At 37.5% G+C, this 17,549-nt stretch overlaps 1 protein-coding gene across 2 annotated transcripts; it reads right to left on the bottom strand.

Moving 5' to 3' along the window:
• Positions 1-3,360: 3,360 nt before the first annotated feature.
• On the bottom strand, positions 3,361-17,256 carry LOC140709902 (splicing regulator RBM11-like). 2 transcript variants are annotated; one of them, XM_073010361.1, is made up of 5 exons: positions 17,045-17,256; positions 13,552-13,714; positions 12,081-12,153; positions 6,968-7,067; positions 3,361-4,657 (listed from the first exon to the last, which is right to left on the bottom strand). In XM_073010361.1, the coding sequence occupies exons 1-5, from the start codon at positions 17,138-17,140 to the stop codon at positions 4,244-4,246; spliced, it is 846 nt and encodes a 281-aa protein (XP_072866462.1). In that variant the 5' UTR covers positions 17,141-17,256; the 3' UTR covers positions 3,361-4,243. The 2 variants fall into 2 exon arrangements, with proteins under 2 accessions (XP_072866462.1, XP_072866463.1); XM_073010362.1 differs by lacking the exon at positions 17,045-17,256 and adding an exon at positions 16,895-17,037.
• Positions 17,257-17,549: the final 293 nt, after the last annotated feature.

A 17,549-nucleotide genomic window follows, 5' to 3' on the forward strand; every position in this document is an offset into this window, starting at 1 on the left:
CTAGTAGCAGCAGTAGATTGGATTTATACGTAACTAAAAATAAATAGATTTCAAGACTGAGGAATTAAAATCAGAAGATTTAAATGATTTTTAATTATGTAGCATTAAGAAAACTGGTTAAGTTAAAATTTCATAGGATTGTAGTAGTTTAAAAGTTTAATGGAAGTTTTACATATATTTTTATCAATAAAAGACATCATGCTAAATAGGTGAATCTCCTAGCCATCTGGTTGGTTCAAGTTGGTTGAGTTGTTAAAGTTGATATCTAGATACTCCTGCCTATGCTGGAAGGAGTTACAAGAATTTTTTTTCAGTTCTAACGTTTTAGTTCATGTAACAAGATTTCAAAATAATTTTCTTAGACATATGTTTTCCTTAACTGCTAAAGACATTCCTTAATACATATTTCCTAAAATGCCAATCACAGTGAAATAATTTAGGGCTAAGGTAAACTTCAGAAGAACTAAAGGAAAGGCTGAGGGGAAGTTAATATGTTGTGTAAGATTTATTATTTTCTAATTACTCAGAAACATATTTTTCCCTTTAGCATGATTCTAAGTTGCAAAAATGTGAATTTTAAAAGAAAAAATCTTGTATTTTCCAACCTAAATTTTCAAAAACATGAATTATAGATAAAGCTACTGTATTAGTCTGTTCTTACACTGCTATGAAGAAATGCCTGAGACTGGGTAATTTATAAAAGAAAGAGGTTTAATTGACTCACAGTTATGCCCTGCTGGGGAGGCCTCAGGAGACTTATGATAATGGTGGAAGGCAAAGAAGAAGCAGGCACCTTCTTCCCAAGGTAGCAGGATGGAGTGAATACCAGCAGGGAAATGCCAGATGCTTACAAAACCATCAGATATCCTGAGACTCACTCGTTATCATGAGAACAGCATGGGGGAAACCATCCCCATGATCCAATTGCCTCCACCTGGTCCTGTCCTTGATATGTATGGATAATAGAGATTACAATTCAAGGTGAGATTTGGATGGGGACACAGACCCAAACTATATCATTCTGCCCTTGGACCTCACAAATTTCATGTCCTCACATTTCAGAATACAACCACGCCCTTCCAACAGTCCCCCAAAGTCTTAACTCATTCCAGCATTAACCCAAAGTTCAAGTCCAAAGTCTCATCTGAGACAAAGCAAGACCCTTCCACCTATGAGCCTGTAAAATCAAAAGCAACTTAGTTACTTCCTAGATACAATGAGGATACAGGCATTGGGTAAATACACTCATTCCAAATGAGAGAGATTGGCCAAAATAAAGAGGCTACAGGACCCATGCAGGTCTGAAATCCTATAGGGCAGTCATTAAACCTTGAAGTTCCAAAATGATCTCATTTGACTCCATGTCTCACATCCAAGTCATGCTGATGCAAGAGGTGGGCTCCCATGACCTTGGGCAGCTCTGCCCCTGTGACTTTTCAGGATATAGCCCCCTTCCTGGCTGCTTTCACAGGTTGGTGTTGAGTGTCTGCAGCTTTTCAGGTGCATGGCACAAGCTGTCGGTGGACATACCATTCTGGGGTTTGAGGGACAGTAGCCCTCTTCTCATATTTCCACTAGGCAGTGTCCCAGTGAAGACTCCTGTGGGGCTCCAACCCCACATTTCCTTTCTGCAATGCCCTAGCAGAGGTTGTCCATTAGGGCTCTGACCCTGCAGTAAACTTCTGCCTGGACATCCAGGTGTTTCCATACATCCTCTGAAATCTAGGAGGAGGTCCCCACACTTCAATTCTTGACTTCTGTGCACCCACACGCTCACCACCACATGGAAGCTGCCAGGGCTTGGGGCTTGCAGCCTCTGAAGTGATGGCCTGAGCTGTATGTTGATCCCTTTTAGCCACAGCTAGAATGTCGGGCACCAAGTCCTGAGACTGCACAAAGTAGCAAGGCCCTGGAACTGGCCCATGGAACCATTTTTTTTCCTCCTAGGCATCTGGGCCTGTGATGGAAGGGGCTGCCATGAAGACCTCTGACATCCCTTGGAGACATTTTCCCATTGTCATAGTGATTAACATTTGGCTCATTACTTATGCAAATTTCTGCAGTTGGCTTGAATTTCTCTTCAGAAATGTTTTTTTTTCTTTTCTGTCTCATCCTCAGGCCACAAATGTTCAAATGTTCCAAACTTTTATGCTCTGCTTCTCTTTTAAACAATTCCAAACAATATCTTTGTGAATGCATAAAACTGAATGCTTTTAAGAGCACCCAAGTCACATCTTAGAATGCTTTGCTGCTTAGAAATTTCTTTCACCAAATACTCTTAATTCATCTCAGTTCAAAATTCCACAGATCTCTATCTATAGAGAGCATGGACAAAATACCACCAGTCTCTTTACTACAGCACAGGAAGAGTGACCTTTACTCCAGTTTCCAACAAGTTCCTCATCTCCACCTGAGACCACCTCAGCCTGGACTTCATTGCCCATATCACTATCAGCATTGTGGTCAAAAGCTATGCCACAAGTCTCTATGAAGTTCCAAGTCTTCCCACATCTTCCTGTCTTCTGAGCCCTCCAAGTCTCTAAGGAGTTCCAAACTTTCCCACATTTTCCTGTCATTTTCTGAGTCTTTCAAACTGTTCCAACCACTGCCTGTTACCCAGTTCCAAAGTCTCTTCCCCATTTTCCAGTATCCTTATAGCAGTGTCCCACTCCTGGTACCAAATAACTGTATTTGATACAAATAAATACCTGATACTGGGTAATTAATAAAGGAAATAGGTTTAATTGACTCACAATTCAGTACTGCTGGGGAGGCCTTCAGGAAACCTATAATAATGGTAGAAGGCAAAGGAGAAGCAGGCACCTTCTTCTCAAGGCAGCAGGACGGAGTGCCAGCAGGGGAAATGCCAGATGCTTATGAAACCATGAGATGTCATGACACTTACTCATTATTGCAAGAACAGCATGAGGGAAACTGCCCGCATGATCCAATTACCTCCACCTGGTCCTGCCCTTGACATGAGGGAATAATGGGGATTACAAGTCAAGGTCAGATTTGGGTGTGGACACAGAGCCAAACCGTATCAGCTACAAAAGGAAAATTGTTTTGCATTTTGATTAGATAGAAATAGACTAATATTTATGTTTCAAACATCACTATATTATATATTTATAACCAAGATTAAAATTCAGTTACTCCCTTCATTAAAAACATATCTTTTTTTTAAAAAAATAATAAATATCTGTAAAATGCGAGGCAACATGCAAAAGAAACATCCAAGCATGGCTTTTACTATTGAATTGGGTGGTTAATTCCCAACTGAGTTGCATGACTCCTTCAATTAGCTTTAGTAAATACATATTTTCATCACTCTAGTTTGTAATGAGCTATAAACAAAAATGCCTAAATAAACAACACATTTTATTTTTCTTTTAAAATAAATAAACCAAAAATAGGAAACTTGATTTAGACAATAAGTATTACATATCATACATTAATAAAATATTATTCTATTTACTTGCTCATTTTCATGATTTATGTATGTTAATATATCATCTCAAACCTTGCTAGCAAAAGAGGTGAATAATACACACTGACATAGCCAACTTATTTTAATGACATACAATGAATACATGAGAACAGGCAGGTATCCCTATAAATACGCAATTGTATAAAAAGGGAATGATCCAAAAGTTGGTTTCATGAGAATTATCTTTCCTTTGGTATCATTATCATATGTCCTCACTTTATAAAATAAACCTGAAGAAGAGTATGGCTCAGAAACATCTTTAGATACTAAAAGAAAGCGGTACTAATGTCTTATTACATCCTCATTAGGAACAATATGCAATCCTTAAATATCTGCACGACTTTCTTTCAGGAAATCCACCACTCCACATTGAATCCCAGCCTATTTGCAGTTGTGTGTTGGTTACAGGGTATAATTAAAGGGAGCATGGTGCTTTATCAATGTGTTCAATAAGTGACTTTTGATTAACAGTTTGGTGAAATGTCATCATTGGTACTAATAAAATGACAATAGTCTATTTATTGCCAATGGGTCAAAAATATCATGACAAATACAAAAAGTGGTACATTATATTATTTTTAGAAAGCTTTTGTCATTCAAGGCAAAAATTGAACAGCAACCAGAGATAAGTCTTATTTCTATATATTTCAAAAGACAAGATAGCCATGACATTGGTTATTTGATAGAATAACATCTTATTTTTTTCATAAGAGAACTAAGATCAGTGTAGGTAAGTTTCATTTGTAGGTAATACTAGTATCTTTTCTTCTTCTTAGACTTTCGGAACTTTTGGCTACATTCGTTGCCTCTGTTGTTGTCTGTGCTACTATCACTATCGCTTGTTTGATTTTGCCTCTTTCGTTTATTTATCTGATAAAAGTCAGAGTCACTTGGTTGTTGGTGTGTCCATTTATACGAGGTGGGTCCAGCCTCAAGATCTGGAACATGATTCAGTGAGGAAGATACAGATGCACTACTAGGAAGTGGAGCTGTCATCTGATAAAGGTCAGAGTCACTTGGTTGTTGGTGAGTCCATTTATATGAGCTGGGTCCAGCCTCAAGATCTGGAACATGATTCAATGAGGAAGACACGGATGCACTATTAGGAAGTGGAGCTGTCATCTCATAGTAAGGAAGCTGCAGCACTGGATTATACGCATGCCACTGCTGTGAAAACAAAAGACATTCATCTACCAAAGCAAATCCGAAAGGTTAAGGAAAAAAGTTAACAGTTTACATGTATTATACAATAGCCATGAATAAACTAAACTGTGTTTTGGTATAAGAAAGACAGTGATCTCTCATAGTAGAAAGGTAGGTGTTTCATTAAAGGGTCAATATAAAGAGTTGAGGTTGTGTATAGCTCACTACAATACAGATAAGTGCTATCCAATGGAAATAGTTTTTTGTTTGTTTGTTTGTTTGTTTGTTATGAGACAGGGTCTCACTTTGTTGCCCAGGCTAGAGTGCAGTGGTGTAATCTTGGCTCACTGCAACCTCCACCTCCTGAGTTCAAGCAATTCTTCTATCTCGGTCTCCCAAGAAGCTGGGACTACAAGCGCACACCACCACACCCAGCTAATTTTTGTATTTTTAGTGGAGACAGCATTTCACCATATTGGTCAGGCTGGTCTTGATCTCCCGACCTCAAGTGATCCACCCACCTCGGCCTCCTAAAGTGCTGGGATCACAGGTGTAAGCCACTGTGCCCAGCCCTCATGTAGTTTTAAATCTAATAACTGCAATACAAAAGTAAAAAGAAACAGGTGAAATTAAACAATGTATTTTATTATCCCAATATATCAATTTAAATGATATAATTTTAATATGTAAATAACAAACTTAATGAGATATTTCACTGTTTCTTCACATGAAGTCTTCAAAATATGAGGTATATTTTATACTTATGGCATATCGCAATCTGAATGCTAAATTTTTCTTGAAAATACCTGATCTGAATTTAGATTACATCAAATTTAGAGTTGAAAAAAATATACTCACATGCCCAAGTTGTTTCAAATATACCTAAAAGTTTTCTGAAAACTGAACCAAGTATCGGTTTTAAATTTTAATTTAAATTAATTAAAATTAAATAAAATTTTAAAACTGAGCTTCCTAGGTGCATATGTGGCTAACTGCCCCCATATTGTACAGCATAGTTATTTATTGTTTAGATAGAGAGATACTTCCTTTAAAAACAAACAAGCTCTTAACTCAAATTTCTAACTATTCAAAGCAGATTAAAGATTAATAGAGATACCATGAACTTGGGTCTCTCTCCTACCCCATCTCTACCAAAAGATAAAAAATGCTCAGATGAAGACATTTAGAGTTTTCAGATGAGAACTGAATGTTTACTAATGTTTTACCATAATTAAGAAAAGGTTTTTTGTTTGTTTGTTTTTTACCAAAAGTTTAAAAGTATCATTTTACAGGAAAATGTCTTTCTGTTTAAAAATTGAAAATGGATATTTAACAAATCTCAACCTCCCGTATATGTTGGGTATTTGCAAAAATAACAGTATGTGAGTCAGAAGACCTGGGTTAGTCCTACACCTGTCACTAACAAGCTGAAAATTTTGGGACTGTTGATGAACAACCCTGGACTTCAATTTCTTATTTATGAGGAATTGAAAAAAAATAAGTTCCCCTTTCACAATGAAGTCCATAATTAAGATTTCTGGGCCAAAACCAATTTTTGGTAGTCTCTGGAAATAATTTAGTTTACTCGACCAATTGAGAACCTTCATATAGTTTTGTCTTTAATTAAAAAGAGAAATTTACTTTCAAAATCCATGTCCAAAAGCAATCTATTTGGGACTGATGACATTATGTAAAAATACTTCACTAAGTGAAATTATTCAAATTATTCAATTCTGCAAACATTTTTTTTTCTTTTTTTTTTTGAGACAGAGTCTTGCTCTATTGGCCAGGCTGGAGCACCATCTTGGCTCACTGCGACCTCCACCTTCTAGGTTCAAGCAATCATGTCTGAGCCTCCTGAGTAGCTGGGGTTACAGGTGTGCACCACCCTACCTGGTTACTTTTTTCTATTTTTATGATGGAGTGGGTTTCACTGTGTTGGCCAGGCTGGTCTCGACCTCTTGACCTCAACTGATCCTGCTGTGGCCTCCCAAAGTGCTGTGATTACAGGTGTGAACCACCACGTCCGGCCACTGCAAACGTCTTTTAAAATAGTCATTTACATTAGAACTCTCTACTCAAATTTCACTTGGACTGCAGTGTGTCGTCACTGCCATCCACCCCTTTTCTGTTGACACCGTGGCCATTTGCTAAGGCGTTAGAAGTGAAATTTAGGATGATGGTGTTAGGGCAGGACAACACTGGAGGACAGTGCTGGGACATCTTGTGCCTTCATCCCAGTTTAGATTTGGGCACCATACGTTACAAACAGTCTTCATGTTCTTCATAGTTTGTATCATATTATACACTGAATAAAATGCATATTAAGCTTACCATCTTCTGAAAGGGAAAATATTCTTGAGGTAAAGAAGTATTATGAATTGGTAAACACTGCATGGGAAAGGAAGATCTGCCCACCACCATTTCTTCATTCCTTTGAGGACATGAAAGAAGAAGTAATAAAATCTTAAAATTCCTCTTACAAATGTCATTTTCTCTTAAGAAAAATGTAAGTTCTTCATAATTACAAAGATAGAGAAGGCAAGCTTATCGGACAGCATTCAGTTAAAGAGTAATTAATTACCTTAAACACATACACAAATAATCAGTTATTATTACTGATAACACAGTGACATAGCAATAAATCAATTACTAAATATTGAAGCCTTGATACTTAAGAGTCAAATCTGGCTTTCCGATAGAAAATTGCTGGACAGTATTCTATTTATATAAAGATAAATAATACTTAGATATTGAAAGAGCAAAGCAAGTTGTTAGTATTTACAAAGGATACACTTCAATCTTTTCCAGATATGAAAAAAATTTAAGAAGCTAGAAATTTTCATCAGTTTTTTAAAATGTAACTTAATTTTTTAAAATTTTACCTTAAGTTCTGGGATACATGTGCAGAACATACAGGTTTGTTATATAGGTATACGTGTGCCATGGTGGTTTGCTGCATCTAATGACCTGTCCTCTAAGTTCCCTCCCCTCACCCTCATTTATTTTTAAAGATACCTTTACTGTTTAACTATAAAAATTATGCTTTTTCCTAAACCGACTGCTAATGCTAACACGAACACATTTGCTGATGTCTTCCACACGTTAATTAGTGAAATACCTAATTTAAAAACTGTACCAAAGTTTCATGTATACATTTATAAATGTTATATGTGCTTCTATGGAGAGGTTACAAATGCTAGCCAGATTCTATGGCTACTCTTAAATAGTCTACTTGTTAATTTTAATGCTAATATCAGTAATTCTTAGGATAGGAAGTGTACCATGAAGAAGGCTAAAATTAGCACAGGAAGGTGGAGACAAAGATGAGTCAAGGAGAATGACAGGAAGCAGTCAGATGGCTAGGCAGAACCCCATTTACAAGTGGTGAGGGCACTACTACAGAAAGTCAGCAGAAGCAAAAACTCCATTAAGAAAATAATTAGGTGTCTGTTGTTACAGGAGAGTAAACTGGATAAGCACTGGCTCCTCTGCATTGCTGGTCAGAAGGTACCCGATAACCTTCAAAAAGAGCAGCTTCTATATAACAATGAGTTTGAGGCAAGAATGGGAAGAAAGGATGTGAAGGATGAAATTTTTCAGTAACAGAAAGAGAAAAATATAACAGCCTGTTAAGGAGAGAGTGCTCAGGAAGACCAGGACGCATGTGGGGAAAGTGACGGCAAGGAACAAGATGAAAGGTAGAGTGAGGTTACCGAGTGGGGAAGATATGACTCAGTAGCAGAAGTGGTAATATTAGCACCATGATGAAAACAGCTGCAGATAAAACCACTATTTTTCCTCAGGGGATGCAAAGTTGTCTGCATGGGTAACCGCATGTAAATTTGGAAGTCTGATGGACTGACATGTCTCCCCAAAATTTAAGTCCTAAACCCCAGTATTTCAGAATGTTACCTTATTTGGAAAAAGGGTCATTGCAGGTATCATTAGTTAAGATGAGGTCATATTGGAACAGGATGGGTCCCTAATCCAGTATGAGTGGTATCCTGATAAAAAAAGGAAATTTGAAGACAGACTATTTTAGTCCATTTTCTGTTGTTATAGCACAATACCTGTTTGTGATAACAAACTGGTATCATACAACAAACAGGTACTCTGTTTGTTATGAAGAAAAGAGGTTTATTTCGGCTCGTGGTTCTTCAGGCTGCAGAGTCCAAGATCAGGTAGCTTCTGGTGAAGGTGGCTATGGTTAGCTTCCGGTAAGCTATACTATGTCATAATATGGCAGAAGTCCTCACAGGCAGGAGGAGCTCACGAGAGATGGCCAAACTGGCTTTTACGACAGATCTACTTGTGATAACAAACCCATTTCCTCAATAACCAATTAATCTAATAATCCATAAATGAATTAAAATATACATGAGGGCAGAGCCTTCATGACCCAGTCACCTCCCAAAGGTCCCACATCTCCACACTGCGGCACTGGGGACCAAAATTTCAACATATGAACTTTTGAGGGCCACATTCAAACTACAGTACAGATGCCCACAGGAAGAACGCCATGTGAAGATAAAGGTGATCTCTTGGTAATGCTTCTACAAGCTGAAAAACACCAACGACTGACATCAAACCACCAGAAGCTGAGGGAGAGGCATGACACAGATGATTTCTGATAGCTCTCATAAGGAAACAATGCTGCTGTCACCTTTATCTTGGATGTCTACCCTTCAGAACTATGAGACAATGAACAGCTATTGCTCAAGTACTCTGTTTGTCGTACTTTGTTACAGCAGTCCTAGCAAACGAATACAGGAAATATTCATAAAAGCAGAAGGTACAAGAAAAGCACCATTTTTCTCTGCAAATCACTTTGGGGACATGATAACCCATTTTTTTATACTTTCTTTTTTTTTTTTTTTTTTTTGAGACGGAGTCTCGCTCTGTGCCCCAGGCTGGAGTGCAGTGGCGCGATCTCGGCTCACTGCAAGCTCCACCCCCCCGGGTTCACGCCATTCTCCTGCCTCAGCCTCCCGAGTAACTGGGACTACAGGCGCCCGCCACCTCGCCCGGCTAATTTTCTTGTATTTTTTTTTTTTTTAGTAGAGACGGGGTTTCACCGTGTTAGCCAGGATGGTCTCGATCTCCTGACCTCGTGATCCGCCCGTCTCGGCCTCCCAAAGTGCTGGGATTACAGGCTTGAGCCACCGCGCCCGGCCAACTTTCTTTATAATATCAGAAATATTAGAAGAATAAAGTATTATTAATGAAATGTCATATCCAATATATACACATAACTCAGGTCGTCTACTCTAGAAGTTGTGATGACTTAGGGTCAGTGTACTAAACATAACTAGAAAATACCAGAGTTTTCCTGCTATATTCTAGTGTCCATCTAGTCTTTTCTCTTCCGTCTAAATCTTACCAATAGCTTGTTCCTTTCTAACTCCCGAGGAAGACGAGATATCTTTTCCCACTTGGTACTAGTAGAAGAAAGAAGCTCTTACATTATATACGTGGCTCGACACACGAGTCTATAGAGTGCTTCCCCCACCAAAGTAATAAATCCCCCTTTATGCTAACATTTGCGGAATGTTGTATGCTCAGCCTTTTAAGCACCTTGTGTTAATTATAAAATTCAATTCTCACAGTAACCTTTTAAAGTTTTATCCTCATTTTAGAGATGGGGAACAGACTGATAAAATAACATATCCAGTTCTTGTCTGAATTTGCATCTTGCCTCTGCTACTTTATTAACAGTGTTAACGGACTGTTAATAAACTGTTAATTGATGTTAATAAAGTGGCAGAGCCAACATGCAAATTCAGGCAATCCAATTTCACCACCTCCTTTCCTAACTTCTGATTTCACTGATGTAGAAAAGTTGGGGTGAATGAAGACGAGGAGCACACTGTTTTGTCTGGGGTGCAATACTGCTCTGAAAGGTAACCCTGCATATTTGACAGTCCTGAGGGGCCACTCCTATGTTCAGAGGGTTGATATAACAGAAAGGGATAGAAGGGTCAGCTATTGTTAGTTTACTTGAGAATATTCATTTCTGCTAAAGAAGACAAGAAAAAAAGCAGTATGGACGATATACATGTCTAATGTTTATCATAGACTGTAAACAAGCTAGTACAGCAATACTTCTCTATATATAATATCTATATAGAGATATGTAGATCTATATCTCTACTCTGAATAGAATGTATCTATTCCTCTCCTCTATATATAGATATAGATATCTACATCATACATCTATATGATGTATCAGAACATAATATACCCTGAGCTATTCTATCAGCCCGTGTAAGTTAACCAGACATTACCAGAGAGCATGATGAAGCCAAACATTAAAAAAAAGAAGAAATGCAAAGAGAATGCAAAGAGAAGCACTTTCCCTTTGCAAGAATGCATTGTTTTTGTTATTCATATTTGTTTTTAGTATAGCAAGAGAAATTTAAAAACCAACAAGTGATACATGAAAAAGCCTGAACCACTTAGAGAGGCTGCAGAAGTACTGCAGTCAGCAAGGGGAGGCTGATACAGCAGAGAGAAACAGGGCATGTGTTTATTAGTGTAACCACAACTCAGCTAGTTGGTCCTTCTGCCTGCTTGCACCTTTTCCTAAGTGTGCTAAGTTATCCAATATCTTTCTTCTTGCTTTTCATTGTTTTTAAAATGGATGTAACAAAAGGTGTAATTTGAACATTTTCATTTAGTGTGGGAGCCTTTCAGTTTCCTGACCTCTAGGATAGCTTGCCAGATAGTGTACGTGGAGGCTACCATTGCATCAATAAATCAGGCTACACAAAATTCTAGAAGAGTTTGAAAATTAACATAGAGACGTTATTTCAAAGAGTAAAATAATTAATTGAATGGCTTAATGTCAGAAGGCTTAGTTTCAAAGCTAGGATTTATCATCCTGTGACCTTAAGAATTGGTTAACTTTTGCAACTCCATTTACTCAAATGTAAAGCATAAATAACAGTATCTCTATGATCTATGATAAAACCTTGTATGTGACCTTAAGAATTGGTTAACTTTTGCAACTCCATTTACTCAAATGTAAAGCATAAATAACAGTATCTCTATGATCTATGATGAAACCTTGTATGTGACCTTAAGAATTGGTTAACTTTTGCAACTCCATTTACTCAAATGTAAAGCATAAATAACAGTATCTCTATGATCTATGATGAAACCTTGTATGTCTAAATGATTTAACAGCTATGAAAAGCATGTGGAAAACTATAAAAAAAAAAACCCTACAAATATAAGTCTCTACCCCCTACTACTGAAAATATTAAGACTGAACTTCAAATGAAAATATTTTCTATCATTTTTCATGGGCTTGGAAAAACAGATTCCTTAATTTCATCCTATGCCTAAAAAGTAAGGTTTTACAATAGCCCAAAATATATAAAAACTCCTCTTAGCATAAGAACATATTTGCTTCACCTTTAATGAGAAATATTTTTAAAATTACCTGTAGCTGTATGAATTTATCTTAACACAGCTCTCAAAACTTTGGTTAGCTGGTTCAGAAGAGTGAGAACTCCCTTTAAAAGAAACCGAGTAACAGGTTACTTCATGGTGCATTTTTTTTTTTTTTTTTGAGTTCTAATATTAAACCATAAAATGACTCAAAATATTTTAGGACATAGTAGTGATTTAAAAATTCTATACTCAGAGAAGATATATGCATATCTGACCTCTCAAATCATATTTACAGATTGTTTACAGTACTATGTATCAATGAATTAAAATCAAGCTTTGTCTCAATCAGTGACTGTAAATAAGAATGACACTGACATTGGACTTTGTAAGATACATGATGGTTTGTTCTAGACACCTGTAAACTAAAAATGGCAAATAAACAAGTGTTATTTGCTTCAGTGTACAAGGCAGGAGTTTAACCCTCATGGACAAAAGCCAATTCAACCTTATACATGATGTGACAGAACATAACATACCCTGGCCTATTCTACAGACATTAAAAAGTAATGGCAAAACCTCACTTACTTTTGCACCAACCTAATACCAGGCTGTGTAAGTTAACCAGAAAGTACCAGAGAGCATGATGCAACCATGTATTAAAAAAAAAAAAAAAAAGAAAGGAAGAAAAAAAGAAAAAAAATGCAAAAAGATGCACTTTCGCTTTGCAATCAAGCATTGTTTTTGTTATTACTATTTGTTTGCTTTTAGTATAGCAAGAGGAATTTAAAAACCAACAAGTGATAGATCAGTAAGCCTGAACCACTTAGAGGAGGCTGCAAACATATTGCAAGAATTAACAGATGGCCTCTGTTAGTCTCCTGAAACATGAAAGGGCTGGAGTAATGTTATGACATTCTCTGGGCAGCTAAATCACGAATGATCTGTTCCTGACATGTGTGCAGCAGAAGTTGCTGAAGTCATTCATGTCAGGACATTTTTTCCACCCCTAGGAAGGGTAACTCTACAGTTGCCTTTCGCCACTTTGCTCTTACAGGGGCTTAAAATCCTGGGCAACATGTATAGAAAGGTTTTCCCAGATGGACTAATGCCCTCTCTCTATCTTCCAAAGAGTACGGATTCAATACCATACATTAGCAGTGACAAGATTAGTAAATACTCTTGCTATATAAAAGCTACAGTTGTGTGACCCCAGTTCATTTAGATTTGATCAATTTATAAGGGCCAATAGCAACCATCATAGCTACATGCTGGCTGATACTAAAACGAGTATCTTACATTTTATTTTTAGAAAAGATGCTATAGGTTTGTCAAGACTAATTAACTATATAACATTATGAATTAGACATGTGTTCTGAGAAAATTTAACAATGACCAGATGGTACTTTTATTTTTCATTTTTATTTTTTGGTCTTCCACTGTATAGGAAACAAATTGCTTACACCTCTGAGAATAGTACTAACCACAAAACACTTTGAAGATTAATCAGTGACAGGACCTACCAAATCGATACTGCACGTTAATTGGTCTTCCATATAAACGAATTCCATTCAGCAAAGCTATGGCATAAGACACCGATTCTGGGTGTTTAAAGCAGACAAATCCAAAAGACTTCGGCTTTCCTTCTCTGTCTTTGCATATAGTCACTTTGGTTAGTGGCCCCGCCTATAAGAAACTTAAAAATTATTTTCTCATAAATCCAAAGATTTTTTTCATACTGAAATAATTCAACTTTAGACTAAAGAAATGTGTTAGCAATATCTTTATGTGGCTCTGCTGATAATGTATCTTTCTAATAATAAATATTACACTTCCTCACACTTTCTTTGTATTTTCTGGCTCACTGGGGAAACATGCATGGTGTTAAGAACAGGAAATTCTAGGTATTAGTTTCAAACTGTAAAAGAAATGGTAGACTATCCTTCTGTTAGGCTTAACAAACTAATTTAGAAAACACATAAATCTAAGATTAAAATACTACTTTGTCTCCATATATATTCACGGTGTTGAATTCAAAAATTAACTGAAATGAGAAATTCAATTTTGGTTGAGTTATCCTCAAAAAAGCTATCAATGTTATATCATAGTTTAAATTTTCTGTCATGAAGATTACATATCTTTACAAGAATAAATAAATTTATTACGCATTTTGATTTGGAAACTCCATTTGGTAAATTTCCAAAGGAAAAATGTTTAAATATGTTTAAGACTTTTAAGTATATTGCATTATTTGTAAGTGTGAGAAATTAGAGAGACTCTAAATCTAACAACTGGAGATATTATTTCATGGTGTGTTATTAAAATGGAATAAAATATAAACTATAAATATTTAGATTATATTGACAGAAAAACCTAAAACATGCAATGAAGATTTAAAAACACAGAGCCAAATATCATAGAAAATTGTTAATTACAAGTAACAAAAAATTACATCACAGCCATGATAATGACGGGAGGAGGCACTTACAAACACAGAAACTGATTTAATGCTGAATGGTTCAGACTTTAATGACTGATTATTTTTCTCTGTAGAGTTGCATACATAAAAAAATTGCTTTTACTCTCAAGAAAAATATTAATGATCATATTTAAAATAATTCTGTGTGTTAAGATTTAGTCTTTTCCTTTCATTCTCTGTGCTCTCCCAGGGATTAGCTTCCCTTCCCATCTGGCTTTAAGGACCACCTCATCAACAAATCTACTTTTCCCGCTATGTCTCTTTCATGGAGACATCTCCTGGAGACATCTATGTTTTTGTACTTCAATCTCAACATATTTGAAACTGAATTCATTATGTTTTCTCCAAATCTCAACTCTAGTATTAAAAGTGCAATGATAATAAATCTGATTTTCTCATTTCCAAGTATAATCAGAAATTTGAAAGAAAACAGTAAAAGGATAAATATACTGTAATATAAACAAAACCAATAAAATTGGTGATTTTTATACTGATATTAAATAGATGTAATCACTATGGGACAGAATATGCTTACGTGATTTGAATTTTGACATAAATTTAGAGAATCCAAAGCATTTTTAAAGATAAAATTCAACATGAAGACTTATAGCAACAATCACATTATCTTATAGTATTTTTTAAACCACAATGAAATACATAGTGTGATAGTTGTCAAGTTTTGCTGGGTGTTGGAAGCCTAAAGTGGAAAAGAAATTCCACTTTGGCAATTCCTTTCAATATCTAGACAAAAATAAGAACTTATGCTTCTTACCTGATCTATTAAATAAAATTTACATTTTGCTTAGGTAGAAGAAGGAAATTATAAAAAATGAGAAGATAATATATAGTCTTGTGGATCCACACAACTGATATTGATCGAGTCCTGATTAACTAAAAATAATGGTTACTGGATAATGCAATCCCACCCCAGTCTTCCACTCTCCTTTTTTTTGAGGCTCAGAGTGAAAGAAGTCTTCTGGAGAAAAACAACTCGAAGTTTACTTTATATTTCTTTCGGTTTTTGGTGGTTTTTTTTTTTTTAACTTAATATAGTAAGTTTTAAATGATACTGAATGAAAAAACTGACATGGATTAGAGTTGATAAAAAAGGAGACACATTTACAAAGATGAATTAAAAGGATGAACCTAAAAGTCTTAAAATCAATATTTTTCAAATAATAAAAAAAAATTTACATCCAGGAAAGGAAACTGTATTCCTGGAAAGAACCCTCTCTACCAAATTGTATCTATAATCAAAAGAGGGTTGCTTTAGTTGTTTAGAGACAAAAGTAAGTCCTTTCACAACCAAATAACCCGTATGACCCACTCAATCCTGAAAATTTAGTTCTGCAAATGCCTCCCTCGGAACCTTCCCTTATTCTGATAGGAGGAAGTAACTATTGATTTCTCTTGATGTTAGTCTTATCACTAATAACAGCAGTACCACTAGCAGTAGTAGCGGTAGCAAACAGTGAGTTATTACGGCTATCATAATGAGTATATGAGTGATAAATGAATATATAATGAGTGATAAATGAATAAATCACTCATGAGTTAAAATGGCTATCAGCTGTAGCCATTTTACCATTAGGCCATCTATTCCGACAGTCACATTATACTGCAGATCCTATTACTCTCTTTTGACATATAAGGAAACTGAGGCACTGAGGAATTCATTGACAGGCTCAGAGTCACACTGCTGACCTCAGAACTCGCACTCGGAACCACTTTTCTACTATGTCCCCTTCTCTTTTTATCTGTAATTTTAAGTTTTCCCTTTTAGGAAGATGAAAGGGTGTCTCTTCAATTTGTATTCCCAGCACCCTCCTTAGTATTTGGGAATTCCCGATCATTACACGGTTAGGGGAATGGCTGAATGACGGTATCTTTCTGGCAAGTGAGACCTAGCTGTATAGGACAATACGGTAAGTGAGCGTGTATACAGGACACAGCAGGCTTAATCCTAGAGGTACGAGGTCTCAAAGTTTCCGAAGGTCCTCTTGGCATGAATGAAAGGGCCTTGGCCAGGGAATCAACTGATCACAGTCACGGTAAGTTGGCTGCAAATCATCTCAAATCTCACTTCTCATGCTGGAATAAAAATACTCTCCGCATAAAAGGACTTGAAGGAAGAAGCAAGGTGTAAAAGGAAACATTATAAAAGCGACTCCTCTCCTTTTGCGGGATGTCAGCGTGCTGACTACTTGACGAACAGTGACCAGGCGGTTTTCGGTTCTGCCTGAGCACACCCGAGGCCCAGGCAGCCTCTTGAAAGCCCTTAATCAGAAACTGGGGTTGAGGGAACCCCGTCCCTGCCCACCCCCAGGACTCTGCAGCGGGAATGGGGACGGGGGAACGCTCCATCACTTCACTCCCCAGCCGCTCACCTGGAGACACGTGTGCCAAAGCGAAACCAAATTAAAACCACTGCTCAGGATGGGGCGGAAGGGGGCCGGGCTCCGGGTGGTCCAGGTGCGCGCTACGCTTCCGGCCCGACGGGCTCCGCCCCTCCGCCGCCCCTTCCCGGAGGACGGTACCTGAAGGAACAGCTCGTACAGAATCTCTTCCCGAACTCGGGCCTCTAAATTCCCCACAAACACGGTCCTGTCGGCCTCCTCCTGAGCAGGGAACATCCTCCGGTCTCGGCCGTAGAATGAAGTAGGAGCTGAGACCCGGCCCCTTCTCCGGCTTTACAGCTCCGCCTGGGTGAGGGGGCGCCGCCGGCCGGCGCCGGGAGCGCGCGCAGGGGGCCAGGCGAGGCCTCAGGGCCACGCCCCCAACGGACGTGGGGAACCGCCCACCGCACGGCTCCCTCGCCTGCCGTAGGGCTGGGTGGTGGGAGAGTGGGTGAGAGTAAGAAAGATGAATGCCTAAAGGGCCTTACCCTTTAGCTCCTGGGGTGGCTTCCTTTTTTTCTGGCACATTAATTGATTTTGGATTTATTCAGTCAACATTTTAAATACAGTGACTGTAGAGATTATTTAAATTGTAATAACTTCATTGCGGAAGCTCCCAGGCAAATGCAGGGAGATTCATTTCTTT

This window comes from Chlorocebus sabaeus, chromosome 2 (genome assembly GCF_047675955.1).
Source record: "Chlorocebus sabaeus isolate Y175 chromosome 2, mChlSab1.0.hap1, whole genome shotgun sequence".
Taxonomy (NCBI): domain Eukaryota; kingdom Metazoa; phylum Chordata; class Mammalia; order Primates; family Cercopithecidae; genus Chlorocebus; species Chlorocebus sabaeus.

Excerpts from the sequence above, each read along its gene's own strand:
- LOC140709902 (XM_073010361.1), bottom strand. The coding sequence starts at position 17,140 with ATGTTCCCTGCTCAGGAGGAGGCCGACAGGACCGTGTTTGTGGGGAAT. Across the intron at positions 7,068-12,080 it reads ATAAATTCATACAGCTACAG|GAATGAAGAAATGGTGGTGG; the intron begins GTAATTTTAAAA and ends ATGTCCTCAAAG. Across the intron at positions 4,658-6,967 it reads ATTTTCCCTTTCAGAAGATG|CAGTGGCATGCGTATAATCC; the intron begins GTAAGCTTAATA and ends TTGTTTTCACAG.